The 27,995-nt window shown below is 50.6% G+C and overlaps 8 protein-coding genes across 8 annotated transcripts; 3 read left to right on the top strand and 5 right to left on the bottom strand.

Moving 5' to 3' along the window:
• Positions 1–15: 15 nt before the first annotated feature.
• Positions 16–2,072, bottom strand: B0J16DRAFT_35685 (Cupredoxin). The gene is made up of 3 exons (XM_046129503.1): positions 1,637–2,072; positions 961–1,587; positions 16–913 (listed from the first exon to the last, which is right to left on the bottom strand). Exons 1-3 carry the CDS (start codon positions 1,914–1,916, stop codon positions 102–104), a joined length of 1,719 nt encoding a protein of 572 aa, XP_045989803.1. The 5' UTR covers positions 1,917–2,072; the 3' UTR covers positions 16–101.
• Positions 2,073–3,017: 945 nt separating this feature from the next.
• B0J16DRAFT_329959 (extracellular mutant protein 11-domain-containing protein) lies at positions 3,018–5,004 on the top strand. Its single transcript, XM_046126382.1, has one exon. The coding sequence runs from the start codon at positions 3,200–3,202 to the stop codon at positions 4,772–4,774; it is 1,575 nt and encodes a 524-aa protein (XP_045989802.1). The 5' UTR covers positions 3,018–3,199; the 3' UTR covers positions 4,775–5,004.
• A 139-nt stretch (positions 5,005–5,143) lies between these two features.
• On the bottom strand, positions 5,144–6,486 carry B0J16DRAFT_329958 (P-loop containing nucleoside triphosphate hydrolase protein). The gene is made up of 2 exons (XM_046126381.1): positions 5,900–6,486; positions 5,144–5,850 (listed from the first exon to the last, which is right to left on the bottom strand). The coding sequence occupies exons 1-2, from the start codon at positions 6,189–6,191 to the stop codon at positions 5,255–5,257; spliced, it is 888 nt and encodes a 295-aa protein (XP_045989801.1). The 5' UTR covers positions 6,192–6,486; the 3' UTR covers positions 5,144–5,254.
• A 425-nt stretch (positions 6,487–6,911) lies between these two features.
• Positions 6,912–10,245, top strand: B0J16DRAFT_297680 (peroxisomal hydratase-dehydrogenase-epimerase). The gene is made up of 4 exons (XM_046124469.1): positions 6,912–7,388; positions 7,453–7,879; positions 7,933–8,729; positions 8,777–10,245. Exons 1-4 carry the CDS (start codon positions 7,230–7,232, stop codon positions 10,097–10,099), a joined length of 2,706 nt encoding a protein of 901 aa, XP_045989800.1. The 5' UTR covers positions 6,912–7,229; the 3' UTR covers positions 10,100–10,245.
• A 1-nt stretch (position 10,246) lies between these two features.
• B0J16DRAFT_329955 (uncharacterized protein) lies at positions 10,247–12,386 on the bottom strand. The gene has a single exon (XM_046126380.1). The coding sequence runs from the start codon at positions 12,310–12,312 to the stop codon at positions 10,384–10,386; it is 1,929 nt and encodes a 642-aa protein (XP_045989799.1). The 5' UTR covers positions 12,313–12,386; the 3' UTR covers positions 10,247–10,383.
• Positions 12,387–16,992: 4,606 nt separating this feature from the next.
• Positions 16,993–18,765, top strand: B0J16DRAFT_329950 (uncharacterized protein). The gene is made up of 2 exons (XM_046126379.1): positions 16,993–17,441; positions 17,596–18,765. The coding sequence occupies exons 1-2, from the start codon at positions 17,246–17,248 to the stop codon at positions 18,354–18,356; spliced, it is 957 nt and encodes a 318-aa protein (XP_045989798.1). The 5' UTR covers positions 16,993–17,245; the 3' UTR covers positions 18,357–18,765.
• Positions 18,766–20,438, bottom strand: B0J16DRAFT_329947 (uncharacterized protein). The gene is made up of 2 exons (XM_046126378.1): positions 19,962–20,438; positions 18,766–19,884 (listed from the first exon to the last, which is right to left on the bottom strand). The coding sequence occupies exons 1-2, from the start codon at positions 20,047–20,049 to the stop codon at positions 19,184–19,186; spliced, it is 789 nt and encodes a 262-aa protein (XP_045989797.1). The 5' UTR covers positions 20,050–20,438; the 3' UTR covers positions 18,766–19,183.
• On the bottom strand, positions 20,425–27,778 carry B0J16DRAFT_279875 (uncharacterized protein). Its single transcript, XM_046123874.1, has 3 exons — positions 26,900–27,778; positions 20,810–26,847; positions 20,425–20,756 (listed from the first exon to the last, which is right to left on the bottom strand). Exons 1-3 carry the CDS (start codon positions 27,516–27,518, stop codon positions 20,697–20,699), a joined length of 6,717 nt encoding a protein of 2,238 aa, XP_045989796.1. The 5' UTR covers positions 27,519–27,778; the 3' UTR covers positions 20,425–20,696.
• Positions 27,779–27,995: the final 217 nt, after the last annotated feature.

Here is a 27,995-nt window from a genome sequence, read left to right as displayed (position 1 = left end):
CCAAAGATAAGTTGTTCTAGGTCATATTCATAAGAAAGTCATAAAGTGTCTACCGTATAATTTAAATTTGTGACATGTCCATTCATAAGTCATAAACTTCATCAGATACCTGAATCATCTTGCTCCATCTCCATTCCATGAGAGAAATTCTTCCATGCCTTGCAACCTTTTTCAATATCCTCGTATTCCTGATCCGATACCAGTCCCGGGATTTCATCCTCTCGTACAACAAACTGTAGTGAAAAGCCTTCAGCAGCATGCCAACCTATATGACAGTGCATGAGCCACACGCCAGGATTGTCGGTAAGAAAAGCGATAACCAAATGCCCTTTCGCAGGCAGTAGGGCAGTATCACGACGTGGTGGATTCTCCGTTTTGAGGGTGACATTGGGACCGTATGGCCCAACACCCTGGGCGAGAATCTGGTAATCAAAACCATGAAGGTGAATCGGATGAGAGATGTCAAGTTCCGTCTCGATAGCGAGGTAGACCCATACGTCCTTCTTTGGGATGCGAATTACAGCATTCGACTCGGTGAACGAGGTGTTAGTGCTGAGTTTGAGGAGTGAAAGATGGTCCCATTCAGCGATCATGGTAGTACTGTTGAGGGACCACTTGATAATGCCGTCCGAGTTCCAGGACCGGTTGGCATTCTCAACGACTTCGGTATCAGGGGGGCCGACAGTACGGGGAACGACAGGTACGATGCTCTCATAGGGTTCGTCTTCGCAGTGATCCTCAAATTTTCGTCCTATAGTTGTGGGTGTCGAACTATTGGATGAGTAAGACACAATGCCGAGAGCGTTTCGTGGATTGGCGTTTCTGGTGCAGTCGAGCTGGGGGATAGCACGGAGCCAAAAGGAAGATGCCTTTGGGGCTTGGTTGGCGGTAACAAGAATATCCATACGTTCACCTAAACATATTAGCGGGATAGCAAGAAAAGGAAGTAGAGGGCCATACCGATTGCGATGCTCACATGGTCGGTCTCGTATGGCTCGATAGATACAAAATCCACAGCAATAACCTTAAGAGTATGATGGTCGATAGAGAATTTGTAGAGCGTATCGATGCCAGTATTGACGAGACGAAGTCGGTATGTCTTGCCCTCCTCAAAGTCCAGTCTGAACCTTTCACCAGTCTGATTCTTGTGACCTTCTTCCACGTACGTGTTGGTACCGTTGATGAGCACATTGTCCATCAGCGCAGGGCCCTTTCTCTGAACTTCGGGTAGAATCTGGTTGACAGTTTGGTGAGACCAATCACTCAGCATAATGGTTCCAACATCCTCGTCGTAGTTGGCGCTTGCTGGGCCACGGATGATCAAGCCGCCATAGACACCATCATAAGTTTGAAGACCAAAATGCGAGTGATACCACGAAGTTCCGTACTGAGTAGCTCGCCACCTGTATGTTGTTGAAGACCCAGGAGCCACAGGGCACTGAGTAACAGCAACAACGCCATCCTGAGGGTTCGTGTAGTTTTGATGAGTGCCGTGGAAGTGGAAGGATGAGCCATTGGTCGAAGTCTTGAGGTTGCTCGTCAAGTGAACGACAACGTTGTCGCCCCAGTCTGCAAAGATAGTCGGGCCTAAGATGTTAGATCCTCAATTGTAGCTTCCGTATGGCAAGATTCTTACCAGGTACTGTTCCATTGATAGCTTGGGCGAACCTAGGAACTCCATCTGGAGCGAAGATGATTTCACTGATTTCAAGCCAATATTCTCGCGTGATCCCTGTATCGGGAACGACAGAATAGTAGTCGCTGTGGATATCATATCCACACCATTGCTCTCGAGTAGATGGTGTATTTCCAGAGCATGGTCCTTTCTTTTGAACCTGCGACACAGCTCCAGGCAATGCGTTCGAATAGGAGGCCAGGGCAAGATAGAGAAGCGAATATAAGGCAATATTGTACATATTGAATGATGTGAGATCGAATGTGGTTGGTGATGAGCTTGAACAAAACCGTAATGCCTTGCTGATCTTCTCCTTTTAAACGACCCGGAAAGGCCACGATGGCGGAACTACCGCCTTCGAGATCGAACTTCGTCTGGTCATCATGCGTTTTGGCCGGTCTCAGCGATATCGATGTTGATCCAAGTGGAATTCGGATCATTCACTTGCCAGTGAGATATCGTGAGATGTGTTGAGAAGCCATAGCGTTGCATGTTGGTTCATCGGAAAGGTCCGCATATGTCAATGGCGTCCAAAATCGAACAGCTCACACGAGATGGCGTCGAGATTCCATGTGACTTATCAAGATCCTGCTAAGTACATATGTTCCAGATCCAGAGATATGCGTAGCGCTACTCAGACTATAGAGTTAAGTATAATGAGTCTTGGTGACCCAGTCATTACTTACTGCAGCCGTCGGCCTGCCCGATGCATCGACACGGGCCCATGGGACAGGCGATTCCGCTTTGGAGGCGATAAGAAGTCAACATGCCCGTGACATTCGCGATCTTCGATATCCCAACCACACAATTTGAACCTTTCGATGTTGTCTTTCTCGTTGCAGGTCCGGATGCACCTTGCTGTGAATCATAGCCGAAGCCGATGGTTGCAGGAAACCAGTCACGATAATAGAAGGAAACAGAAATCTGTTGAGGAATTGAGATGAGATGGAAAGTCACTTCGAGGTCTCAGAACGTCCAGGACTGAAGTGTCAGAGGTCAAGGTACCAGGAAACCAGGACTACGCGGACTGACTTTTGTCAAGGGTTAGTAGGAATTCGTGCTCGTCATAATTTGGAAGTTCGATAGAGGGATCTTCCGCAACAATATCTTAGCGTGCTCTCAACATGTTGCAATGCAGCATGTTGGATATTTGTTGACTTGAAGCTCGTGTAAGTCAAGTTGTTCGAAGATACAGGGATCTCTATGGTGTTGATGTCAACTGAGCACCCCGCCAACGTCACCTGACGTCGCGACGTTACAGCGCATCGCTCCTTCCCCGGGCGCGACCCCTGTTGGGCAGGCATGAGTTGTGAGACCGCGCCTGCGATTTTATATAAACAGACTTGACTCTATCAACAACTTATCCAGGTTTGCGAGCACGCAAGCTTGCCACCGCGAGACACAAACGCCGTTTTTGTCACTTGTTTCTTCCTAAGAAATTTTCATTTTGCTTTCAGTGCAGCCAATCGATCTCTTTTAGCAAATGGTCCATTCTTTCTTGTCCATCGACAACAAACTCCACCTATGCGACACCACGAGCCCACGAAACATCCCATTGCCGCCAGAGTTAAGGGCCATCGCGTGACGGGAAGCGCTCCTCTATCACTCCAGTCTTTTCACAGCAAAGCTGGCCGGGATCAAGCGAACCACACGATGCCACCAAGCCTAAAAGACAAAGGCGGTCGGCTTTTGGCTTTTGCCAATGCTGGCACAAAAAATGAACCGCAATCACAGGTCGACATCAAATCCTCAAGTGTAGAGCCACCACAAAATGCTGCTCCACCTCCAGCTCCTATAACTCGACCTTCTAGTTTTCCTCGAGAGATCGCGGTGCTTGGTGGTAGAAACACTGCACCGCCGAGACAAAACCACCCTTTCAGCCAACCACCTGCGCCCCATTCACCCCGTTCACAACAGTTCTCAGTAGTATCTTCACCCAACGGTCATGCCAGACCTAACTCGAATGGTCGTGCGGATCTCTTCTCTGGCTCTCAGCTTGATGATAACTTTCTGGAGTCTGGTCTGACTACCCCATATAACGAGCCCTCTGAACCCGTTAGACTCGGGCCCGAGTTGACTCGTGATCTTAAGAAGAACATTCCGTCACACCAGAACCCTGATCGCAACCGATTTCAACGACCTGCCGCGGCACCGCTAAGCGATTTGTTCACTATTGGAGATGATCTTCGCATGAATGTCATCTCTCGACCTCAACGACACAATATCGACCACATGGGCGATGGTTTTCAAGACAACGTGAACGTTAGACATGGAAAAGCTAATGGTCATTACAATCACGGGCGAACCCGTCCCGAATCACCTGCGCGACCTGACTCCAGGATTCCTATGCGTGAAGTGAAAATTCGAAAGTCACATACTGGCCGGTCAGAAGCCTATGATATGAATCGGGTACCGAGCCCATCTCCCAAGCTCCGTGAGACACATCGGCCAAGCAACCATCGAATTGAGATGCCGCGACAGCCTACTGTGCAGCATGTCGATGACGAGGATTTGGAGAGTTCTTCCCGTGGTGAGGAGGAAGAAGAAGAGGAAGAGGAGCATGCGACACCTAGGCCCAAGGCCGCCGAACCGGTGATCCCAAGAACTCAGTTGAGGAGCATACCAGCCGTTACAGATCCAGTCCCAAGAATGAATCGCACAGACAAGAAACGACGCCGTCCAAATCCAGAGTACGACGATGTTGCTCTCAGATCCATGTCGTTCACCACCCTTCAACAGCAGCCTTTTGACTTCGATCCATCCAAGGATGAACAGAAGGGGACCGGAGTCAATCCTGACAACGTAGAAGCAAAATTGGACCAGTTTCGTCATCTTGGCGAGCAGGAACAGCATGACCTCTTCTCTCATATGTCGATTGATAACTGGGAGACGTCTGGTAATTGGTTTGTCAGTGAGTTTAGTGGCTTGATGCAACGACTTATGGAGTCGAGGCGAAACAAGCGCATGATCATTCAGGAATTTGAGCAGGAAGCGGCCGATCGCGAGGAAGCTGTTCGTCTCCGGACAGAAGCTGTTGACCGAAAGCTCTCCAAGATGAAGCAAGATGGCCAGCGAGTGGTTGATGATAAGACTGGATGAATTGTCTACCGTTTACCGACGAAACTGTGCGAGACATGAGTTTTACGACCGATATGACTGCATTATGATGGAGTTGAGGCTGATTTGCTCGACATTGGGAGCGTGATATTTTCAAATGGTTTGCGAGAGTGCAGCAGAATGCAGAATGCAGAATGTTTTTCTGCAATAGACTATTCATAGCCCTGTAGATATTTCTTTACATTATTAAGGCCTATAGAAGTTAGTATAACTGCATAGACTTACATTCAAGCTCGTTTCTCACGCTAAGCTTATAACTCGAAAGTAAGAAAGACATGTAGGATCTTCACGCCAGGAACAAGGGTTCTATAGAGGTACGATAGTGAATCACATGTTTCGTGAGAAGTATTTGGTGGTTTCGTTGAAACGGTTCAGGACCGTAAGTAGTTCATTAATGTCTAGTCATAACGGATTTTTGGTGTGTTCCTTTTTGTGTGGTTTCGTTGAGTATCTCTCCCCTGTTCAGACTCTTCGAACATGCTTTACTTTTCTGTCACGGCCTACCACCATCCGCAATTGACGACCTGGTCGGTTGGCCAGGACTCCTTTTCGCATTCTATCGGTGTAGAGTTCGTAAGCGGGGTAGTAACCGTCAACGAATTTGACGACCTCCTGTGAGCACATTCCGGCTTCTGGGTCACCCCTTTCCTCACGCAAGTGATCCTCTTGCTCTAGTCTCCAGCCGTACACATAGCCAAGATCCTCGGCGTCGATCTGGATAAACGCGTCAAAGGAATCTGTGAGGCTGTCGTACTCCAATAGCTTCTCGTTGACGAATAGGAGATGCTCAAGCTTATGCGCTTTGAGAGTTCGGTTGGGCATGTTGAGTCTGGCTTCTACGCCCTCTTGCGTTAGGGGGCGGAAACCCACACACCAACCCTCGAGAATAATGGCCTGAATTTTGGGTTGATCCGGCTGGTTCACGGGAGTCCATTCAGACTCGGGAAGGCGGTCTCCTTTACCGCCATTGATAGCTTTATCGTACTTTGGTAGTTTTGCGGGTTCTCCTTTTAGTATTGCCTCAAAGAAGGCCTTCGCCAGAGGCAGATCATGAGTTCCTGTGAGCGTTAGAGGTGTTCAATTGAGAGTTCAAATAAGTCTACTTACCTGGCTCTCCACGATGTTGAATGAGGGCATTCTCAGGATCAGATTCAGCCAGGGCAACTTGGTCCTGACGAGTGAGGTAGAATTCGTCTATGCTACAGACTAGAGTAGGCACATTCTGAGCCTCCAGAGCCTTACTCAGGGACTTGACAAGAGTAGACTTGCCAGCACCCTGGATACCATTGAGACCGATGACAAAGGGACGGTCGGGAGACTCTTCGCGATGTAGTTTGAGCTGAGAGAGGATGAAGGGGAGGCAAATCTCAGTTTTATCGTCAATGAAGTGGGGAGCCATGATGAGAAGTCAAGTTAAGAGAAGGCGAGTTAAGATAAGGATAAGGATAAGGGTATTGCATATGAGAGGTAAGCGTAGTCCGAGGTTGGTAGTGCAGCCATGGAATGATTGAGTGCGATCTTGTCAGTCAATTGCCTTCTTTTTTTGGTCGGGCAATTCGAGCCCGAGAGACAAGAGTGAGAGAATATGACGGCACTGGAAACTAGCAAATCAGGACTGTTTGTGGCCCGGCCTGAGTCTGGCAGTCTAGGTCTGGGTCTGGGTCTAGGCTTGGCCTTGATCGGGTTTGATTTTGCGGGGAGTTAGAGAGTGAGTGAGAAGAGGCATTTGTGGGGGTATTTTTTTGTATGGACAGTACCTTAGCCGGGGCCGGGACAAGAGGTCGGCAGAGGATGAGGGAAGCCAATTACTACAAACATTAACAGTTTGGTAATATTGGATCCCAACTTATAACTAAATAACATTAATTATATCATTTGTACTCTAGATATGTATAATTCATTATAAATTAATTATCTCCATGTTGTCTCTCAACTCAGACTGAACTACTGCTGCAACTGTATCTTCAAGACTTCAAGCTAACTCGATACTGCTACTTCTGACCAGTTAACTTACCCCAGATCTTACAATTTATTTCTATAAAAACATGTGACATGACATGAAATATTCCTGCGCATGACTTCATCTACCGTCGTCAATCTTTACATGTGAACAAAGTCCGTTGCCATTCCCGGCCTAGCGTATTCCCCGCAACCAGTCCCCTCGGTACCCCATAGAAGCCGAGGCTTCCCCTTCACAAGGTCCATGACCCCCCGGGTCGTTTGAGTTGCACCCAGGCCGGCCCAAGCTTGTTAAGAGCTGTTCGTTGCGCTGCCTCCCCAATTATTTTATCCTCAATTCATCCTTCATTCCTCTCTTCCTCCATCTCTCTCAATCTCACCTCTCTTCTTGTCTTTTTTTGTCCCGTCATATTGAGCGTGTCCGTGTCCCATTATACCCACCTTCTGTCGCATATCATATCATCATAAACACACCATCATGGCAGAGCAGTTGAGATACGACGGCCAAGTTGTTGTCGTCACCGGTGCTGGCGGTGGTCTTGGAAAGGCATATGCTACTTTCTTTGGCTCTCGCGGTGCCAGCGTTGTCGTTAACGATCTCGGCGTCACCTCAAAGGGTGAGGGCAACTCATCAAAGGTTCGTGCAACAGTAAACAGCTCCCCTTGGCGCAGGCGCATATAGCTAACTCTGGTCGCGATAGGCTGCCGATGTTGTCGTCAACGAGATCAAAGCCGCAGGCGGCAAGGCTGTTGCCAACTACGACTCAGTAGAGAACGGCGAGCGCATCATCGAGACCGCCATCAACGCCTTCGGCCGAATCGATATCCTCATCAACAACGCTGGTATCCTGCGAGATGTCAGCTTCAAGAACATGAAGGAGGAGGATTGGGATCTCATCTACAAGGTCCACGTCAAGGGATCATACAAGTGCGCTCGCGCTGCTTGGCCCCATTTCCGCAAGCAAAAGTATGGCCGTGTCATCAACACTGCCTCGGCTGCTGGTCTCTTCGGCAACTTTGGTCAGACCAACTACTCTGCTGCCAAGCTCGCCATGGTCGGTTTCACAGAGACTCTTGCCAAGGAGGGTATCAAGTACGGCATCATGGCCAACGTTATCGCGCCTATCGGTATGTCATCAACGCGCTTCCTCTTGTGAACCTCATATACTGACGTCAGATAGCTGCTAGCAGAATGACCGAGACCATCATGCCTCCTGATGTGCTCGAGCAGCTTAAGCCCGAATGGGTTGTTCCTCTGGTTGCTGTCTTGGTTCACAAGAACAACACCCAGGAGACTGGCGGTATCTTCGAGGTTGGCGGTGGCCACGTCGCCAAGCTTCGATGGGAGCGATCCAGCGGTCTCCTCCTCAAGGCCGACGACTCTTATACCCCTGGGGCTATTATCAAGAACTGGAACAAGGTCATCGACTACTCCAACCCCCAATACCCCACAGGCCCCAACGATTTCCTCACATTGCTCGAGGATTCTATGAAGATGGGACCTACTGAGCAGGGCGAGAACCCTGACTTCACTGGCCGTGTTGCTCTCGTGACAGGCGGTGGTGCTGGTATTGGTCGCATTTACGCTCTGGCTTTCGCCAAGTATGGCGCAACAGTTGTCGTCAACGATTTGGCCGACCCTGAGCCCGTCGTTGCTGAGATCAAGAAGCTTGGTGGTAAGGCCGTTGGTGTCAAGGCCTCTGCCGAGGACGGTGAGAAGGTTGTCAAGGCTGCTATTGATGCCTTTGGCCGCATCGATATCGTTGTCAACAATGCCGGTATCCTCCGCGACAAGGCCTTCTCGAACATGAATGATGACCTCTGGGACCCTGTCCTGAACGTGCATCTCCGAGGTACCTACAAGGTCACCAAGGCTGCTTGGCCCTACTTCCTTAAGCAGAAGTACGGTCGCGTTCTGAACACCACCTCTACCAGTGGTATTTACGGCAACTTTGGCCAAGCTAACTATGCTGCTGCTGTAAGTTGACTTTTACCAATTATTGTGATAGCTACTGACATCTATAGAAATGTGGTATCCTCGGCTTCTCTCGCGCTCTTGCTCTTGAGGGTCACAAGTACGGCATCTACGTCAACACCATCGCCCCCAACGCTGGTACTGCCATGACCGCCACCATCATGCCTGAGGAGATGGTCCAGGCTTTCAAGCCCGACTACATTGCTCCTCTTGTCCTTGCTCTCTGCAGTGACAAGTGCCCTACCCCTAATGGCGGTTTGTACGAGGTCGGAAGCGGCTGGTGCGGTCAGACTCGCTGGCAGCGAACCGGCGGCCACGGCTTCCCTGTGGATGTTACCCTCGTCCCCGAGGAGGTTGTCAAGCACTGGAAGGACATCGTTACCTTCGACGGCCGTGCCGACCACCCTAGCAAGTCTCAGGACTCTATCGAGAAGATCATGGCCAACATGCAGAACACAAGCAAGGCGAAGGAGTCATCCGGTGAGGGTGAGACTGATTACAAGAAGGTCATCGCCGAAACTCTCAAGAAGGAGGGCAAGCCTACCGAGTACAACTACGAGGAGCGAGATGTCATTCTCTACAACCTCGGTGTCGGTGCTAAGCGCACCGATCTCAAGTACGTCTTTGAGGGTGCCGAAGACTTCCAGGTCCTTCCTACTTTCGGTGTCATCCCTCCTTTCAACACCGAGATGCCCTTCGACTTTGGCAACATCGTCCCCAACTTCTCTCCCATGATGTTGCTCCACGGAGAGCAATACCTTGAGATCCGCAAGTTCCCTATCCCTACCAACGCTCGCCTTGTTAGCCGAGGCCGTCTCCTCGAGGTCGTTGACAAGGGTAACGCTTCTATTGCCCGAAGCGCCACCACTACCGTTGATGCCAACACTGGCGAGGATGTCTTCTACAACGAGGCCAGTGTCTTCCTCCGTGGTACTGGTGGCTGGGGTGGTCCCAAGCGTGGCGCTGACCGCGGTTCTGCCACTGCTGCCAACAAGCCCCCTGCTCGTGACCCCGATGTTGTCGTCGAGACACCTACTAGCGATGACCAGGCTGCCATCTACCGCCTGAGCGGCGACTACAACCCTCTTCACATCGACCCTGAGTTCGCCAAGGTTGGTGGCTTCAAGGCCCCCATCCTTCACGGTCTCTGCAGTTTCGGTGTTGCCGGAAAGGCTGTCTACGAGCGCTTCGGTGCTTTCAAGAACATCAAGGTCCGCTTCGCCGGTGTTGTCATCCCCGGTCAGACCATCGTCACTGAGATGTGGCGCGAGGGCAACAAGATCATCTTCCAGTCCAAGGTTAAGGAGACAGGCAAGCCCGCCATCGCCGGTGCAGCTGCAGAGCTCAGAACCGACGGCAAGAGCAAGCTCTAAACAAAAATTTGCACCATCAACCGGAGTTTTGCGATTGGAATTTTAGTGTACTATCATGAAGTCTGTATTGTAGTTGAGTGATGTGATCTTAAATCATGTCCTGTTTTGCCCAATCTTGAATGCCAATTCGATACCAGTTTCAGAATACAAATATTTATATAAACCACAAGACGCCCCATGCCATTCCTGATAACCCAATGCATGCAAATTTATTCTGCCAACGCTGTGAGGCTTTCTTGGTCCGTCTTGTCATACGCCGTTAATTCGTAAACCCATCCGTGCCCTCAAACAAACACTGTTTCTACGATGAGATCGAAAACTTCTGCAAGAGCAGGAACTCGCCCACTGAAAAACACGCGCTCGACGCTCACGTCCATCCTATTCCCTGCAACGCCTGTCTCAAGAAACGCACGCTCCGTGCCTGATAGTTCTCGATTTTCCATGTCTTTCCACTTACGCTCCGCCTCTTCGCGCGCAGCCTGCAGGACCTTGTCCGTATCCTCTGATTCCCAAAGATTGCATCTATCACACTCCTTACAGGGCGTGGCGTCACCTTCAGGGCGAAAGTGGTCACAGAAGTGGCGATATCCCTCGTCGCTGAGGTCGGCACGGCAGACGTAGCACATCTTATAGCCACACGGGCATGTGAGTTTGTTGCAGCCTGCATTCTTCACGAATGAAGTATTGCAACGGGGGCAGACGCGCTTGATCGCCATGCTCATGGCTTGTTCGACCTGTGTACGGAGCGCGACAAGCGATGATTCGTTGCACACATGGATGTCTTTCCATGACTTGTGGCATGAGAGACATGACGCACGACCGCACTCGGGGCTCTGGCATGTGAATTTTGTACCGCGGCGGCGGCGACGATGACGGTTAAGAGCCTTGGACCATTCCACTGAGATGTAGTCGCCGAAAGACTGCTGTGTGCTGAGGAGGAGACATAAAACGGAAGAGATAAGGACGAAAGGAAAAACAAAAGGTATAGTCGCGATGCAAAGGATGAGGACGATTAGGTTGGATATACTATCCGACTTGATGCGAAGAGCAGACTCGTGAGCTGGTGTGTATATGTCGTCGATCTCAGCGTAGTCACAAAAAGGGCACCGTACCAAGGGTAGATTGGATGCCAGGAGACTATGCTCTGCTAGTCGACGATCAAGCTTGTGCAAGATTTCTGCACCCTTCTTTTCGTCTTCCATGGCTCGACGAATGTGATCGGGTGGTATATGTCCAGGGCATCCGTCGCCGTCGGAGGAGAGGCACTTGAGCGTCCCCGTTTCTGGGTTGATACTGCTCTGCCAACCTTGGCCAAATACGGCTTCCTTTATTGAGTGCTGCACGCATCGGTAGCAGACTAAATGGCCCTCACGATTACAGTGAGTAAACTCTTCAAAGGCCGCTGACATGTAGCAACAGACACACTCGTGCGTTGCTTCAGCCTCTTCCGCTTCTTCGTTATTGAGAATCATGGCCAAACCTCTATCTCTTCCCTCTCTATCTAGTCTATCCTTCTCTTTCAGAGGGGCCACCAATATATCGTACAGTTCACGGTCAAGCTCTGCACTGCCTGTTGCCCGAATGGTGGGTATGATAGACCCTTGGCCGGTTGAGCGCCATGATACCAACGGGTGATTCTCAGCCTGCCCTGTAGCGATAGGTTTACGTCGAAAGAAGAGCGATGATATTGTGAAACGCCATGATTTAGAAGATAATGTGACGAGGGTCTGTCGAGCTTCGAGGTAGGAGTAGTTGGATTCGGCAAGGACAGCGTTGATGGTGGACCGTGATAACCCCTTGAACTCATGCCATGCCAGATTTTGCACAGCTCTCTTGTATTCTTTGCTCTTGAACGCTTCAGTCTTGGGAACCGTTTCGGGGCGGATCGTCTCCTTATCGGGGACCCTCCAGCGGCCCTTGACCCACGTCACCCTGTTCTTTAAAAGGGCATCAGCGACAAGAGCAAGACGCGATTCGCCGTCAAAGTTGGACAGCAGCTCTCGAAAGACCTCGATCTGGATATCGGGGAACACGGCAGCGAGAGCCTCGAGGCTGTTGTTCAGCTCGCGAAGATCGGGCCTCTCAGGCGGGAGACAAGGTAGTTGGGCCTCATCGTAGATGTACTCTGGCTGGAGGTGGAGATCGGACTCGCTCGATTTGGACCGGACCGAGGGGGTTCTGTCGTTGGAGGTGAGCAGCCCAGTGAATACCATCGCGGCTGGTCATTCTGATGTACGGAGTGCCTGTCTAGTTGGAATGATAATGGCGGTGTTGATGATGCTTAAAGTTGGCTTAGGTAATGGAAGTTGAGGTGTCTAGGAACGAGGCGTACCAAATTTCAAACTACAAAAAATGAATAGCTCTCACCAATAAAAAGTTCAAAAAAGCCAGGCGGATTTTACACGATTGTTTGTTTCGCTTCCTCTTTTATGACTTTATAGCTGCCAGGTTTGCCTGAGTATTTCACTAATGTAGGGATAAAGAGAGTTGCACTGTGTTGTCTAGGCAAACATACATTGCTGAAGCACGTTTTCAGTATAGGTATTCCGTGACATGGCGTTTACAGAAAGCTGCATAATGCCAAATAAGGCGGTTCCAAATTGTACCAAGCCGAGAACTGATCATTCAGGTCGAGTAAATATGGTAAAAGCCGAGTAGACTTCTTACATATTGAATCCTCTAGCCCAGGGTAGGTAGGTAGTTTGAGGATGGCTAAACTACCTAAACTACCTGGACTACTGGAGTAGTTATATTCGTGTTTCCATATCTGTGAATTCTGATATAATTATATCAAAGTAATAGTGCGCTAGAGAAGTATTAAAGGCCAAAACCATACATCAAGTCCTCCAGGACTTGATGTATCTTAGTCTTCCACTCCTTGAGATAAATGCCCCACATGTCTGTCGTGAGGCCGAAGGTCAAGACTCTATGTTCTTTATCATCAGTTAGGTAGGTAAGTAGGTATGTAGTCTGTTCTTTCCTTCTTACCCTGCTCCCATGAACCACAATGCTTGGGCAGGCAGGAACGAGCTATAGGTATTGCATATTAACATGATATCTTGGGAAGGATTGGCGCGGCTTGTTCCACCCTTTTTGGCAGGTAACTATCCATGCCTTCCTAAGTGGCAAGAGAGCGATGACATCGGCAGACTTCATACAGAAAAAGGTCAAATGACGAGTGACATTTCTTTCATCATGCAAACACCCATCAACAGTGCTATTTCATGCTTGACCCATGACCCGAAGCATGGTCATTCTCCCACCTCAACTGTATCGGAGCATGTACCATCGAAATACTCAAGATCGATGATATTCACATGCGCGCACCAGAATACAACCCAACAAAAAAAATAGAAATTCTTGTTGATTTTGAGTTTGCAAGACACCAACGAACTCTGAATAGCTGCTGTGATGAACGAGAGGATGTGAGGTCTTTGCACACAATCACTGAAGTTCCAACTAACAGCCTGCAGACATGTGCGTGCAAACACATGCACCCAACTCAACTCAAACCAATTCCAGTGATCCGCTGTTGATGCACCCCACGTTCTTGTTGGTACCGCCCAATGGAGCCAGATCACCCACCAGATCGACAACCCCGCAACATCAACTTATCACGAAACTCGGATCATTGCAGCTATATCGCGCTTTCTTCAACTAGCAGGAAGGACTTCTACACACATTTGACAACATGCGGTCAGGTAGCGCTGCTAGTTCTCCAGGCCGACAAACTGACTCGCAAAGGAAATTGGAGAGTTCGTGATATCGGACGACGAAATGTAACCTCATCTGCAAACCTCAGAGACTTTCCGCCAAAGTCATATGCACGCCAAACACACTGTTTCACACCTTTCAGCTGAACGATAAGCTTAGCTCACTTGTGCAGTCTCCCGTTGAGTTTGCAGCTTGCTCGACACTCTCAAGCTTCTGTATCATGCACCACACGACATGTGTGATGCAGGCACGGGGGTTGCTAACCAAAGTCCCATCATACAGTAACCTGCCCGATGGTGTCCAAGCGGTGAGATGAAGTTAACAAATGTCAGCGCGCGCCGCCGCAAGGGTGTTTAGACCCTGTGCGGCTAATCGGTCATTTCGCGCTTAGAAGGCTTGATGAAGGTTAGCAAGCAGCTTAGAAGAGGCTCGGTTACTCAATATGCCTTGGCTGACGTTGTTCGGTGATTTCTAATTAAATCACGAACTCAAAATACAGGCCATAGATGAAGGATTGAAGCTCAAACAAATGAGCCACCTTTGAGGAATGTCGAAATTGAACAGAGTCGGAAATCTGCTGATGCACAAGATCGTTGTCAGATCCCGAGCCGGTGGTCCCTTGCAAATGCAGGCATTGCAGTTCCGTTCTGGCGAGGATCTTGCTCCTTGTCAGCCGCTAATGATGTATTACCTACATCAAGCCCACCAGGCTAATTGTCAAGCCTCTTGAGTATCAAAGCTTCTAGGCTTCCAGACCAAAATGAGCCCCAGCGGCATCCAATTTATTATTACAACACAGAGATTGTCAAAGAGAACATTAGAATACGGATTTGGACTGCGCCAAGTCCGAGCTCTGACACGGGCATTCAGGGATGACGACGATCTTCTCCTGCCATCGTTGGCTATACTCAAACAAGCGAAGTGAGTTGGAAAAAGGGGTCTTTCTCGGCGATGGGCTCGGCACAAGCCATCAGTCGGCCAACTCAGTGGAGGAGCACGCGACTTTGTGCAGGACAAAGCCCGTTGTGCATATGGGAAGCAGCATGCCCAGACTTCAACCGGGAAAAGCAAAATCCCCATGATATGATGATATGAGCGCCGCACAGGCTATCAGCCCCCTCTCCCCAATCCCAAAAGCTACTCTATTACTGTGCCGCCATTGCTTGCTCCCAGATGCCATGCATGGGGGGTCCCATAGTGGGCAAAGTCCACCGCAACTGACCCAAGAAAAGAAAACACTCACCAGTGGCGTCTGTCTCGGACGAATGATGGCTACTGAGCGACAGTGAACCGAGACAGTCCTTTCTGCCTCACAGATCTGCCACGGGCCACGATCTCGCTCAAGACAAAGCTGAAGCTTTTGACTTGTAGCACAGCCCAAGAAGCTGAATAAGGTTTCTCAGTGCCGCTCAAAAGCCACCTGAGAACTGCCGCCGTGTGGTAGTAGGCCAGCCTTGACGTATGTTTCACAAGTATATCCATACTGTATGGTGCCTCATGACTGGGCGCTTGCATGTGCATTTGAGGTGCTCATGAGACCTGGATTCCCGAGGCACTATCCATGAGTTTAATCAGTGGGTGTGCTATCCTCGACGATCTTTGTTTGAGATGATAGTGCTCATTTCTCCCATGACGGACCCGATTGCTTCACAAAGTCCTTGGCTGCAGTTGGAAGCGGCGTCAAGAGAGAAAGTTTCGTCATTCATCTCAATTGATTGGGAAATCGATCGAGGACGAGACGCACCGTTGACGTATGAACTGTGTCTCTCGACTAGTCAGGAACCGAAACCCGCGCATCACTACCTATAGCGCCGCAGCTTTGTCTTATTAGAGGGCAGACCACTCTGTGGCTCTACACACACAATTGTCAATTGCCCACGCAACCGATTTGTTGTAGATCTCATATTGCACCATTTCCCTGATTTGGTTGTCAGCCACGCGACAAGGACCAGAGCTGTTGTTTCGTACGAAATACTGACGATGGAGTACCAAAAGCCGTTGGGTACCAGGAGCTACCCAAGCCCAAGCCAGTGGTCAGCAGCCTCATTCATCTCAATTCTTTGAGCGCATCATGATTCACGGCGATACCCATGCGTATGGTAGTGGTGAACCAACGACCCGTCATCTGTGACAGCTGTTGTGGCTTTCAGCTGAGGTGAGCTAGGGATGTCATGTAAGCAGCCAGCCCATAATTTCAGGGGCTGTAAAGTCGGAAATGCCTTGGCTGGTGAATTTTCTTACCACAAGCCTCGGGGACTTTACCATCCCGAAATCTGGAATTAGTACGGAGTATTACAGCATGACTTCCAGACATGGAAGACAAAGATTGAATACAGGCCAGAAAAAGGCTCAGTCCAGCATACATATCCACTATTATTCCAAGTCCAAGGTCCACTTTCCGCCACGCCGGGGAGTCCAAAGTTGTTTGGTGGTGCTTTAAAACAACTTTTTGTGCACCAAAAATAAATGGAAGCAATACGATCGATACGTACTCCGCAATGCATCTTGCAGTGCAGTGCAGTGCTCCTTAGTGCTGTAGGTACGGGCGGCCCCGAAAAAAGCTGAACCAAGCCAAGAAAAAACACTGGACATCAAATCAAAGAAAACGAGGGATCTACAGTACATACGGTGCCTGGCTTGGAGTTACAGTACAACACAGCATTTGATCATTTGGAAAACGCCACAGCCCGTATCTGCTTGTACTTTTCAGCCGCTGTCTCAGGATCAAGCTTCACAGTTGATGGTCTAGATCTAGGCATATGTACGTATGGGCTGTGATCTCGTCCAAGACCAAAACTAGACCAAGACCAAGGACTAAGCAGTAAAAGTAAAAAAAAACCAGGACAGGGTCCGCCGTTTGCTGGCTAGAATAAAGCCGTGCAGTAACTTAGCCAAGTTAGCCCAGATGCTAGGCCCCCCTGGCCGCCCCCTGTCCTAGTACTGAACATCCACCACACCTAACCAGCCGCCTTTTCCACCGCTACAACTGGAGAGAGACTGCAGTGAAAGATCCTGGTTTAGCAGACTGCTCAGCCTTACTTCTCACGGTGAACGGGTCCCTCCCCCTTGTCTTAGGCCTTGGCCTATATTTACTACAGCACGTTAGAGTTACTGTATTTGGATCAGCTTGGGATATATAACTTCTCTCTTCCCCCCCTCCCAACTTGATCTTGCTACATCTGCATCATAAACTTACTTTTGTATGCAGTCGTGGCTTGACGTGTGTGTGCTCGCGTGATTATAGTTCTCTTGAAATATTTAAGAGACTTTCGTAGACAAAACGAGTTTATTCATTCTACTCTACGTTACGTTACTCGTTTTGCGCACGCGCTCACACATACTTACGTATATACGTCTACGCCAAATCATGAGAAAGGACCTTTGGGAGTGCTTAAACCTGAAAATCGGACGACGAAACCAATAAACGAAAAGATGAACCGAGATATGAAGATGGGAAACGAGTCCGTCATGACCGACAACGACAAGAACTGCCGCTTCGAAGGCTACTTTACCTATCGACCTCTCTCCAACCTACCCACACCACCACCGAGCTCCCGTAACTCGTCTGCAGCCCAGTCACCACGAACAACTCTTGATGATGGAGAGCCATTGATGCCTCGATTCCGAGGTGAGTTTTGCCTTATCGCAAAGCGAGCAAAACAAGCAGGAAATCAGTCAACTTTGTTTGCATTGAGCATCACGTTGTACTTGCATCTCCTGTTATGTCATGCCACGCGATGCATTTGATATATGGAACTTTTCAGTACTAACTTTTACCACAGGCCCGGCTATACACCTTGTCAATCTTATTCCATCATCCGCCTCACTGGCCACGGCCTCGGTCCCTCTCGTCCAGGCCATCTTGAGCCGAGCCAATCTTCCGATTGAGACTGTGGCTCTCGCAGTATGCATCCTCGATAGCCTCGATTCTCGATTCGCCCGCCGCTGGCGCCTCTCATGCCCTCTGCTGTCCGACTACTTCTCTCCCACGTCTAAGCGACACACCCTTCCTCCCACGCCCATCATGCCTCAGCGACAACAGTTACACATTGACTCAGTCAACCCAGAGATCATCATCCTAGCGGCTCTCGTCATTGCTGTCAAGTTTACAGAGGACCCCCAGGATGCTTCTCAGTATTATTGCAAGGCATGGGGTCATGGCATGTGGTCTCACCAACAGCTCAATGCCACCGAACGATGCATCATGGAGAATCTCAACTACCGCATCATGCCTCTCTGCGAAGAAGACTGCCTGACAGATGCCATGGTTGACATGCAACTCGCAGCTCAGCAGCCTGACTGGGAGCTCAATGAGTACATGCCCATGGACAGCGATGAGGAGAGTGACGACAGCACAAACATCAACCACTACGTGCCGAGTCACTCTCGCTCCAAGACACTCGGCTCAGGATCGGCAGTCTTGGGATTGGGCCTATCCCTTACTCCAGTCGATACCCCGATAGCCGAGGCCAGCCAGGCGACTACCCCGCAGCCTTCGAGGCTTTGCAACGACTACTTCAACCATTTCCAGGCTCGAGACTGAGAGCATTAAAAGGAAAAGAGGAAGAAAAAAACGGCGTTTTCTGACTTTGGGCATTAACGAGGCGTTACCGTGGATACCAACTCATTTAGCGATTGTTTGTGGATTGACTTGACCGCGAGTTGACTCGATCCGGCGTGATATATACATGATATTGTGTGTCGTTTTGGGAATCAGACCCCTTCTTTCACATCCCTGATCGGGCTCGGGCGATAGGGCGGAAATAGCATTGTTCTACGGTATTATACACACGTTTGGGAGGCATTATTGAGGAGGAACCTTTTGAGTTTCTTTAATCAAGGAATAAGTTATGGCATTGGCCATGGACATGGCATCTGAGGCTAGGATTACACATACCCCTTTCCGTATTCTAGTCAATAACTACGTACTTTGTAATGTTCTATAAATGGCTCCCGGTTCCGCAACTCTTTTCGTTCTTGGCGCACGTTCCATTGTCAATATCATGCCATATCGTGCCAGCATTCCTTAGGAATACCCACCTGCTTGCCGCCGATCTCTCAGTAAGGGTTCACCGCAGCTAAGAAAAACTCGTGATATGATTTCGATAAGTCTTGGAATATGCCGGGGTGGCGAGTACTCGGCAACTGATGCCGGCTTTGAAGTCTGGATTTATATGTGATGCTACTGTGCAATGTTATTGTCGGACCAAGACAGAGATAGAGATACCATCAATAGAAGACTGGCCCACAGGATGGTGTTCTCAATGATTTGTGTAGGGAAGCTTTCTATTAAACACTTTGCCTTTGATGTTTCTTTTTTATTTCGCCTGGCTAAAGATTCGAAATTGAGTAAGTAGAATTTGATAGTTCTTAAGGACTCAGTCTCTTGAGCTTCCACTCCTCAGACTCACTTCCCTCGTCTCTCTCATACACAAAACGATCATGAAGTCTGCTCTCCCTTCCCTGCCAAAACTCAATTCTATCAGGGATAATCCTCAGGCCTCCCCAGAAGTCAGGTACAGGAATCTTCTCCTGTCCTTCAAATCGCTGCTCAACCTCCTTCACCCATCCCTCTAGCTGCTTGCGTCCATCGTCGGTTTCGTCCTGAGGCTCAAGCACTTGGCTTTGCTTACTGGCCCAAGCACCAATCCTGCTCCCTCTCGCGCGAGTGTCGTAGTAGTGCTGGCTCTCTTCCCTGGAGATCCTCTCCACACGTCCCTCGACATGGACCTGGCGCTGTAGGGATTCCCAGAAGAAGAGCATCGCTGCGCGTGGGTTGGTTGCTATATCTGCTGACTTGCGCGAAGTGCCGAGGTTGGTGTAGATGACGAATCCTCGCTTATCGAGCTCCTTGAGGTAGACTGTGCGGGATGAGATACGACCTGAGGGAAGAGAAGCGGTTGATAAGGTGCAGGACTCAGGATGTTCGACACCAGAATCGTCTTCTTGAGCACGCGAGAACCAAGCATGGAATTGAGGAATGGGAGATTCCGGGTTAAGCTGAGAGCGCACAAGGGTTCCTTTTGTGAATTGCTCCGCCTGACCCGTGGCTTGATGGCCAGCAGGGGCGACTATGAAGTGTTAGTCACTGGTAAAAGTGAAGCAGAGTCATGATGGTGATTGTCGCATAGTGGGAGGGGTAACATACAGATGAGCTTTGAGGTGTCTGCTGAATGAAGAGCCATTTTTGCAGTGGAAAAGAATCTAGCACTGAGTTTTGGTATCAGAAGACGCATTGATTGATTTATATATAATTCTGTCCCTGTGGGAGATCATGCGATTGGATTGGGTTGACTCACAGATTGTCTCTGAGGCATACGATGAGATGGTATGTTTAAGAGGGAAAAAGGTACGTACTTGGTGGTACACGGTGGAGTCATGACATCTTCGAAGTCCTCAGCTTTGGTAGGGTGACATTTGAAGATGCAGGAACAGAAACACAGGTACAGACAAGCTGCAAGTGCAACCAACATAAGCATTCTATCTGTAAGACCATAGTGATGCAGAGGCTTAAAACCCAAGCAACCAGCATACTGCAGTCATGATGGCTTAAACACCAAAAGAAATAAAACAAAGCACATACACGACACAGAACAGACGGAACGCACGGATGAAGTAATTAAGTAATAACATTAAATAAACGTATATACGTATACGACGTACATACAGATAATATACATAACATACATGAATCATACGCAACGACGTGAGTCGCGTTTACACATTCTATAACATCAAAGATCGTTCACGGTCATAATCCGGAATGCTTGCTAACGCACGCAAATTTCTATCCGGCTTTCAGAAAGCAAATATTACAAATTCCCAACCAAAGACAAAGAAAGATCCTGTCATGAAACTTTTCCAAACCCATCCATCACATAATTTACGAATCAGCCATAACCAACGCCAACAAAGCCATGCGGCAGTAAAGGCCATAGCGCATCTAAGTATCATGTTAGCAAATGTGATCGATGAGACGTGGAAAGGAATGCTTACCTGTCGGAAGTACGCGGCCCGCTGGTCGAAATCAACCTCCTCAGCAACCTCCTCGTTGCGGGGAAGAGGGTGCATAACGATGCAAGAGCTCTTAGCATGCTTGAGCGAAGCATTGTCCACGCGGTAAGAATTCTTGACTCGCTGGTATTCGTCCTCTGTAGGGAAACGCTCGCGCTGCACACGTGTGCAGTAAAGGACATCACTGCGAGCCAGGATTTCAGGAGTGAGAGTCTCAGACTCGCAGAGGAGCTGACCAGAAGCAACAAGCTGCTCGCGGACCTTGGGAGGAAGAGCCAGGGACTTGGGAGCAACAAGCTGAACCTGGACCTGGTAGTGTCGGAGCAGGTACACAAGAGAGTGCACAGGTCGTCCGTAGAGAAGGTCACCAAGGAAGGTGATGGTCAAGCCCTTGACAGTACCCAACTCCTCACGGATGGTGAAGAGATCGAGGAAGGCCTGGGTAGGGTGCTCCTTGCTGCCGTTGCCACCGTTGATGACGGGGACGGGACTGTACTTCTCGGCAACGTGGACGCTGGTCTCCTCGGGGTGGCGGAGGACAACGGCATCACCGTAGCAAGCCAGAGTGCGGAGGGTATCCTGGAGGGTCTCACCCTTCTGGACAGAAGAGTGAGAGGTGGAGATGGCGATGGTGCGACCACCAAGACGCTGCATAGCAGCATCGAACGACGCCGAGGTACGGGTGGAAGGCTCGTAGAAGAGCGTGGTCAGGACGCGACCTCGGAGAATGTTCAAGACACCCTCACGCTGCACACCAAGACGCATCTCCTGTGCAACAGTGAAGAGCAGGTGGAGATCAGCTCGGCTGTAGGACTTGACGGACAGAACGTGGGCGTTCTTGAACGACGAAGACTGAGACAGGAGCTGCTGGAGCGAAGAGCTGACTAGAGGCTGAAGCTGAAGGCCAGGGGCAAGCTCATCAACAGGGGCAGCACCACGAGCGTGCGAAGGCAGAGTGGCGCCAACAGCATCGACACCGCGGAGACGGTTCAGGGGCTGGAAGCCACCCAACATGGAAAGTCGGCGGTCTTGCGGTGAGTCAGTGGTCTGGGCAATCGAGGTGGTAGGCTTGACAGGGGGCGACATGGGAGGAGCAATGTGCGAAGACATGTCCTTGCCCTGAGGCGAGACAGAAAGAACCTCACCGTCGAGGCAGACGGTGGTGTTCTGGAAAGTGACTCGCTGAACAGAGGCGCGCATGCGGCGGCCCTCGAAAGGAGACCAGAAGTTGCCAGGAGCCACAGTGTAAGGGCGGTCGATCTCGGCCTCAATGGTGGTTCCAGACTGCTCGTGAAGCTCGAAGATCTCCATGGGGTTGGTGTAGAGACGGTCCTTGATGTCGTCGACAGTAAGGCGACCCTCAGCAACAGAGGTCAGGAGCAGAGGCAGAGCGTCGGAGATACCCATGTGAGGATCACCCTTGTGGCCAAGCGAAGTAGCCAGGCGGTAAGGGAGACTGCCAATGGAGAACACATCAATGGTAGACATGTGTGACCAAAGAGCCTTCTGGTCGGCAGCGGTAGGGAGACGCTCGCACTCAGGGTACTCCTCGCGGGAGAGGTAGAGCGAGTAGATGGAAACATCGCAGGTAACCTGGAGACCCTTGGCCTTGCTGAGAGCGATAAGCTTGATATCATCCTTGCTGGTAACCGAAGTAACGTGGATACGACGGTTGTGAAGGCTGGCAAGCAAGAGGATGGAAGCCAGATCGGTCAGCTTGGCATCAGTGACAATTGGCTTGTGGTTGGGCCAAGAGTCAAAGTGAGCAGTGACGGCAGCGACCTTGCTGATGTTGCCAGAGAGGTGGTTGAAAGGAATGAAGAGAGATCCAACCTCGCCAGTGACGTGGCTGATCTGGTCAGCATTGTCCGAAGTAGCAGCCACGGAGAAGTTGTAATCGCAGTAACCACCTCGTCGGCTGTTCTGCTGAGCAGTGTTGAGGGTGATGGCGTCGGTGATAGCACCATCAACACCAAGAGGCATGACTCGGATCATGCTGAAACCAGCAGAGATGGAGGCCTTGGTCACGGTCTGGAGATCATCGCTGTTGGCGGAGGCAATACCAGGAACAAAAGCGGCAATGTTGATCAAACCAGGGAGAACGACAGTTCGGTGGCTGGTCTGGTAATCGCGCTTGGAGACCTCAAGCTCGAAGTGGCGGGCAATGGCCTCAACAAGAATCTTGGCGTTCTTGACGTTGGTGACAAGAGGGATCTGGTAGTCAACGGCCATACGACGAGTCTGGTAACCCTTACTCATGTAGTTGGCAGGACGGCGGTACTTGTTGTTGGAGGGCAAGTTGATGTACAGATCGATGGTGTTCTTGGCCAAATGCTGAGTGAGCGAGAACTCGGAGCTGCGGTCCTCCTCCTTGCCGAGAACCTCGAGGAACTGGCACTGGACGCCGTGCTCCTGGAGGAAATCGGCGGTACCGGAAGTAGCAAACAGCTTGTAGCCAATCTTCTCAAGCTTCTGCACAGAAGGAAGCATCTCACGCTTGTCCTTGTAAGAACCAATGGACAGGAGGATGTTCTTCTTGGGGATCTTGAAGCCAGTGGACATCAACGCCTTAAGGTAGGCCTCGTTCTTGTCAACACCGAAAGAAGCAACCTCACCAGTGGAGGCCATCTCAACACCCAGAACAGGATCAGCACCCGAGAGACGGGAGAAACTGAACTGAGGCACCTTGACACCGACACAGTTGGGGGCAAGATCGGTGGGAGGGTAAGCCTGGAAGGGCTGGCCCATGATAGCCTTCGTAGCCATCTCAATCAGATCAACACCCATAACCTTGGAAACGAAGGGGAAAGATCGCGAGGCACGAACGTTACACTCGATGACCTTGATATCGTTGTCCTTGGCAATAAACTGAATGTTGAAAGGACCAGTGACGTTGAGAGCAGCACCAATCTTGCGAGTGGCCTCCTCAATACGCTGGATGGTAGTAGCTTCCAAATCCTGAGGAGGCAGGATGAGAGTAGCATCACCAGAGTGAACACCAGCGTTCTCAACGTGCTCAGAGATGAAGTGACCAATGACCTTACCATCCTTGGCAACAGCGTCCATCTCAATCTCCTTGGCGTTCTCAATGTACTTGGTGATAACGACAGGGTGCTCTCGAGAAACCTCGGCAGCCTGGTCCAAGTAGTTCTTAAGATCCTTCTCAGAGTAAACAGTGTTCATGGCAGCACCAGAAAGAACATAAGAAGGTCGGACAAGCACAGGGTAAGAGACCTTGTTACAGAAGTCCTGAGCCTCAGTAAAGCTAGTAAGCTCCTTCCAAGTAGGCTGATCAACCTCAATGCGATCCAACATACGAGAAAACTTGTATCGGTTCTCAGCGTTATCAATCATCTCAGGAGAAGTACCTAAGACCTTGACACCAGCACGGTGCAGAGGCAAAGCAATGTTGTTAGGGGTCTGTCCACCCATAGCACCCAAAACACCACTCGAGTTCTCAAGCTGGTAAATATCAAGAACAGTCTCAAGGTTAATGTTCTCAAAGTAAAGCTTATCAGCTTCATCGTAATCAGTGGATACCGTTTCGGGGTTATAATTGACCATAATTGTCTTAAAACCGGTTGCTCTGAGGGTTCTGATGGCTCTGACTGAACACCAATCGAATTCGACTGATGAACCGATTCGGTAGACACCGGAACCGAGGACCATGACACCGTGATCGTCGAAGTTGACGTCGTGCTCGGAGGCATTGTAGGTCATGTAGAGGTAGTTGGTGAAGGCAGGGAACTCAGCAGCGACGGTGTCGATCTGCTTGACGAAGGGCTGGATGCCGGCTTCGAGTCGCATGCGGCGGACAGCGATTTCGTTAGAGCTCCAGAATTTGGCGAGCTGACGGTCACTGAAACCGAGACGCTTGGCCTGGAGGAGGATGGATGGGCTGGTGCTGATGTCGGTGGTGCTGTAGCCGGTCATTCTCTTGGCGAAGTCGCTGAGACCCTTGAGCTTGGTGAGGAACCACTTGTCAATCTTGGTGAGCTCCCAGATCTTGTCGACGGTGTAACCCTCGTGCATGGCGTTGGCAATGGCGAACAGACGCTGGTCGGAGGGGGTCTGGAGCTCATCCTCAATGCTCATGAGGGCCTCGGTCTCGTTGAAGCCGAGGTTGTGGAAGTCAATGGCTCGGATAGCCTTTTGGATGGCTTCCTCGAAAGATCGACCAATGCTCATGACCTCACCGACACTCTTCATGGAGGAACCAAGCTGTGTGGACACACGAGTGAATTTCTTGAGATCCCATCGGGGCATCTTGACCACACAGTAATCGAGCGAGGGCTCGAAGCAGGCACAGGTGGACTTGGTGACTGAGTTCTTGATCTCCTTGAGGGGAATGCCGAGACCAAGCTTGGCAGCGATAAAGGCAAGAGGGTAACCAGTGGCCTTGGAGGCGAGAGCTGAGGATCGGGACAGACGAGCGTTGACCTCGATAATGCAGTACTCGCGGGAGAAGGGGTTCAAGGCGTACTGAATGTTACACTCTCCGACGACGCCGAGATGGCGAATGACGTTGACAGCTGTTGTTCGCAGCATGTTGTAGTCCTCGTCGGACAGGGTCTGGGAGGGGGCAACAACGATAGAGTCACCAGTGTGAATACCCAGGGGATCGAAGTTCTCCATGTTACAAACGGTGATACAGTTGTCTTGGGCATCACGGACAACCTCGTACTCGATCTCCTTCCAGCCCTTCATACTGCGCTCAATGAGAACTTGGGGACTGGCGGCGAAGGCCTTGTTGCAGAGGTCGCGAAGCTCGTCATCGTTGTTGGCGAAACCACTGCCGAGACCACCAAGGGCGTAGGCGGCACGCACAATGACGGGGAAGCCAATGTCCTTGACGACGTGCATGGCCTCGTCGATGTTGTTGGCAGAAGCGGACTTAGCACACTTCTCGCCGATGGAATCCATGCTGCGGGCAAAGAGCTCACGATCCTCAGTGGTGATGATAGTGTCGATGGGTGTACCAAGGACCTTGACACCAAGGGACTCGAACTCATCCTTGAGCTGGATACCGACCTGGAGGGCAGTCTGTCCACCGAAGGTGACATAGATGGCATCGGGACGCTCGTACTGGATGACCTTTCGGACAAAGTCGGCGTTGACAGGAAGGAAGTAAACCTTGTCGGCCAATCCCTTGGAGGTCTGGATAGTGGCGATATTAGGGTTGATGAGGACAGTGTAGATGCCCTCCTCCTTCAGAGCCTTGATAGCCTGAGAACCAGAGTAATCGAATTCACCAGCCTGTCCGATGCTGAGACCACCACTTCCGAGAACCAGGACCTTGCGGACGTGGACACGGGGGTGAAGGCGCTCGTTCTCCTCGATTGTGCCGCCAGGGAAGAGGACGGGGGTCTTGAGGAGCTCAGGCTTCTCGGCGCAGTTGGCCATGGTGTTGATGAAGACATCGAAAAGGAACTCGGTGTCGCGAGGACCAGGAGTGCTCTCGGGGTGGAACTGCACACTGAAGTAAGGCTTCTCAGTGTGGTAGATACCCTCGTTGCTACCGTCGTTGGCATTGACGAAGAGCTCCTTCCAGCCGTTGGTCAGGCTGTCGGTATCGACAGCGAAACCGTGGTTCTGAGAAGTGATGTGACACTTTCCAGTGACCATGCTGGTGCAAGGAATGTTGTGACCTCGGTTACCGAACTTCATCTTCTTGGTGGTGGCACCAGCAGCACGGGCGAGGAGCTGGTGACCCAAGCAGATACCGAAGACGGGGATTTCGTTCTTCTCGAGGACGGTAGCGATGTTCTTAACGGTGGTCTCGAGCACGGCGGGGTCACCGGGACCGTTGGAGAGGAAAAGACCATCAAAGTCGTCAATGGCACCGGCGATATCGTAGTCCCAAGGGCAAACAAGGACTTCGACACCACGCTTGAGGAAGCACCTTAGCTGGTTGAACTTCATACCGACATCGAGGCACAGAACACGGATAGTACGCCCTGACGGGTGCTTACGGGCGACCGACGGAGGTGGCTTGTAGAGCTTGGGCTCCTTGATAGATACTACATAGATATGAGCATGCGTCTTCAAGCACGAAAACGCTGGAGGACTCACCTTCTTTCACCAAGTTGTTGTTGTTGGGGTTGACCCATTCGATCTGCTCAAAGTGGTCGAGAGGCAGAGCAGCGAGAGCGCCATCAACCTGACCGTTGGCAGAGCCATTGGTAAGGCCGCGAGTCTCGAGGCGCATCTTTCCCAGCATGCTACCCTTCTCACGGATCTTTTTGGTCAAGGCACGGGTGTCAACGCCGTACATGGCGGGAACGCCCTGCTCCTTGAGCCATGTGCCGAGAGAAGATGTGGCAAGGAAGTGAGAAAAGTCCTCGCCAGCATATGAAGCTGTAACGAGACCAGCAATGTGAATCTCGCTAGACTCGAAGTGAGCAGGCAGATCGCCTAGAAGCTCATCCATGGCCTCGCGCGAGGGGACACCATAGTTTCCGACGAGAGGGAAAGTGATGACGAGGATCTGGCCGCGGTACGAAGGATCCGTCACGGACTCGGGATAGCCCACCATACCCGTTTGGAAGACCAGCTCTCCAGCAATGCTCTTCTGGGCACCAAAGCTGTAACCTTGGAAGGAGGAGCCATCCTCAAGCTCGAGGCAGACGAGACCATCATCCTCGGCGCCAAACTGACGAGCAGAGGCGGGAGGCTGAGGAACCAAAGCCATTGTGATGGTTGTGATATATAATTGAAGCAAAAAAGAGAAAGAATAAGCTCCTGCGCTGGGTTATATCAACGAGGACCCAGAGAAGCGCGGGGCAGAAACAATGGAGGGGTCGCCGCGAGAGGACAGGGAGATTGCGAGCGACGGGCCGGCAAGTTAACTCGTTTTCAGAGCTACCCTGGTAAGGTCAGAAGCTACCTCGCAATCATCAGCCTCAACAAGAGTTGCGGGAGAAGAAAATGCTGGAAGAGCGAGGGTTTGGGGAGGAGAGGAAGAAGAAGAAGAGATCTTGGATGAAAGCGGCCCTGGGAAACTTTTTTTTTTATCTCCCAGCAGGCTGTCTGCTGTCTTGCAGGGTGCTCCCCGCTGTGGGCTGAGGAGCACTGTAATTGGCCAATTCAGCAGTAGTTCCCTGAAGGCGTCCAATTGTAACATTCCATTAAAAGCTGCAGGGACACTAAAATGCCCCGCCATGCCTTG

The sequence above is a fragment of the Fusarium flagelliforme genome (genome assembly GCF_020744385.1).
Source record: "Fusarium flagelliforme strain FIESC 12 MPI-CAGE-AA-0113 chromosome Unknown B0J16scaffold_1, whole genome shotgun sequence".
NCBI lineage: Eukaryota > Fungi > Ascomycota > Sordariomycetes > Hypocreales > Nectriaceae > Fusarium > Fusarium flagelliforme.
Note: the sequence above shows the minus strand (reverse complement) of the source record. Positions and strands in the feature narration are given on the sequence as shown.

What these genes read in the sequence shown, in the direction of transcription:
- B0J16DRAFT_35685 (XM_046129503.1), bottom strand. Translation starts at nt 1,916, where the DNA reads ATGTACAATATTGCCTTATATTCGCTTCTCTATCTTGCCCTGGCCTCC. An exon ending in TATCAATGGAACAGTACCTG is followed by an intron (nt 1,588 to 1,636) that starts GTAAGAATCTTG and finishes CTAACATCTTAG; the next exon opens with GCCCGACTATCTTTGCAGAC. An exon ending in CCATGTGAGCATCGCAATCG is followed by an intron (nt 914 to 960) that starts GTATGGCCCTCT and finishes TAATATGTTTAG; the next exon opens with GTGAACGTATGGATATTCTT.
- B0J16DRAFT_329950 (XM_046126379.1), top strand. Translation starts at nt 17,246, where the DNA reads ATGAACCGAGATATGAAGATGGGAAACGAGTCCGTCATGACCGACAAC. An exon ending in ATTGATGCCTCGATTCCGAG is followed by an intron (nt 17,442 to 17,595) that starts GTGAGTTTTGCC and finishes CTTTTACCACAG; the next exon opens with GCCCGGCTATACACCTTGTC.
- B0J16DRAFT_279875 (XM_046123874.1), bottom strand. Translation starts at nt 27,518, where the DNA reads ATGGCTTTGGTTCCTCAGCCTCCCGCCTCTGCTCGTCAGTTTGGCGCC. An exon ending in CAACAACTTGGTGAAAGAAG is followed by an intron (nt 26,848 to 26,899) that starts GTGAGTCCTCCA and finishes ATATCTATGTAG; the next exon opens with TATCTATCAAGGAGCCCAAG. An exon ending in GGGCCGCGTACTTCCGACAG is followed by an intron (nt 20,757 to 20,809) that starts GTAAGCATTCCT and finishes CATGATACTTAG; the next exon opens with ATGCGCTATGGCCTTTACTG.
- B0J16DRAFT_329955 (XM_046126380.1), bottom strand. Translation starts at nt 12,312, where the DNA reads ATGGTATTCACTGGGCTGCTCACCTCCAACGACAGAACCCCCTCGGTC.
- B0J16DRAFT_297680 (XM_046124469.1), top strand. Translation starts at nt 7,230, where the DNA reads ATGGCAGAGCAGTTGAGATACGACGGCCAAGTTGTTGTCGTCACCGGT. An exon ending in GTGAGGGCAACTCATCAAAG is followed by an intron (nt 7,389 to 7,452) that starts GTTCGTGCAACA and finishes TGGTCGCGATAG; the next exon opens with GCTGCCGATGTTGTCGTCAA. An exon ending in AAGCTAACTATGCTGCTGCT is followed by an intron (nt 8,730 to 8,776) that starts GTAAGTTGACTT and finishes TGACATCTATAG; the next exon opens with AAATGTGGTATCCTCGGCTT.
- B0J16DRAFT_329947 (XM_046126378.1), bottom strand. Translation starts at nt 20,049, where the DNA reads ATGCGTCTTCTGATACCAAAACTCAGTGCTAGATTCTTTTCCACTGCA. An exon ending in AGACACCTCAAAGCTCATCT is followed by an intron (nt 19,885 to 19,961) that starts GTATGTTACCCC and finishes AACACTTCATAG; the next exon opens with TCGCCCCTGCTGGCCATCAA.
- B0J16DRAFT_329958 (XM_046126381.1), bottom strand. Translation starts at nt 6,191, where the DNA reads ATGGCTCCCCACTTCATTGACGATAAAACTGAGATTTGCCTCCCCTTC. An exon ending in TCAACATCGTGGAGAGCCAG is followed by an intron (nt 5,851 to 5,899) that starts GTAAGTAGACTT and finishes TAACGCTCACAG; the next exon opens with GAACTCATGATCTGCCTCTG.
- B0J16DRAFT_329959 (XM_046126382.1), top strand. Translation starts at nt 3,200, where the DNA reads ATGCGACACCACGAGCCCACGAAACATCCCATTGCCGCCAGAGTTAAG.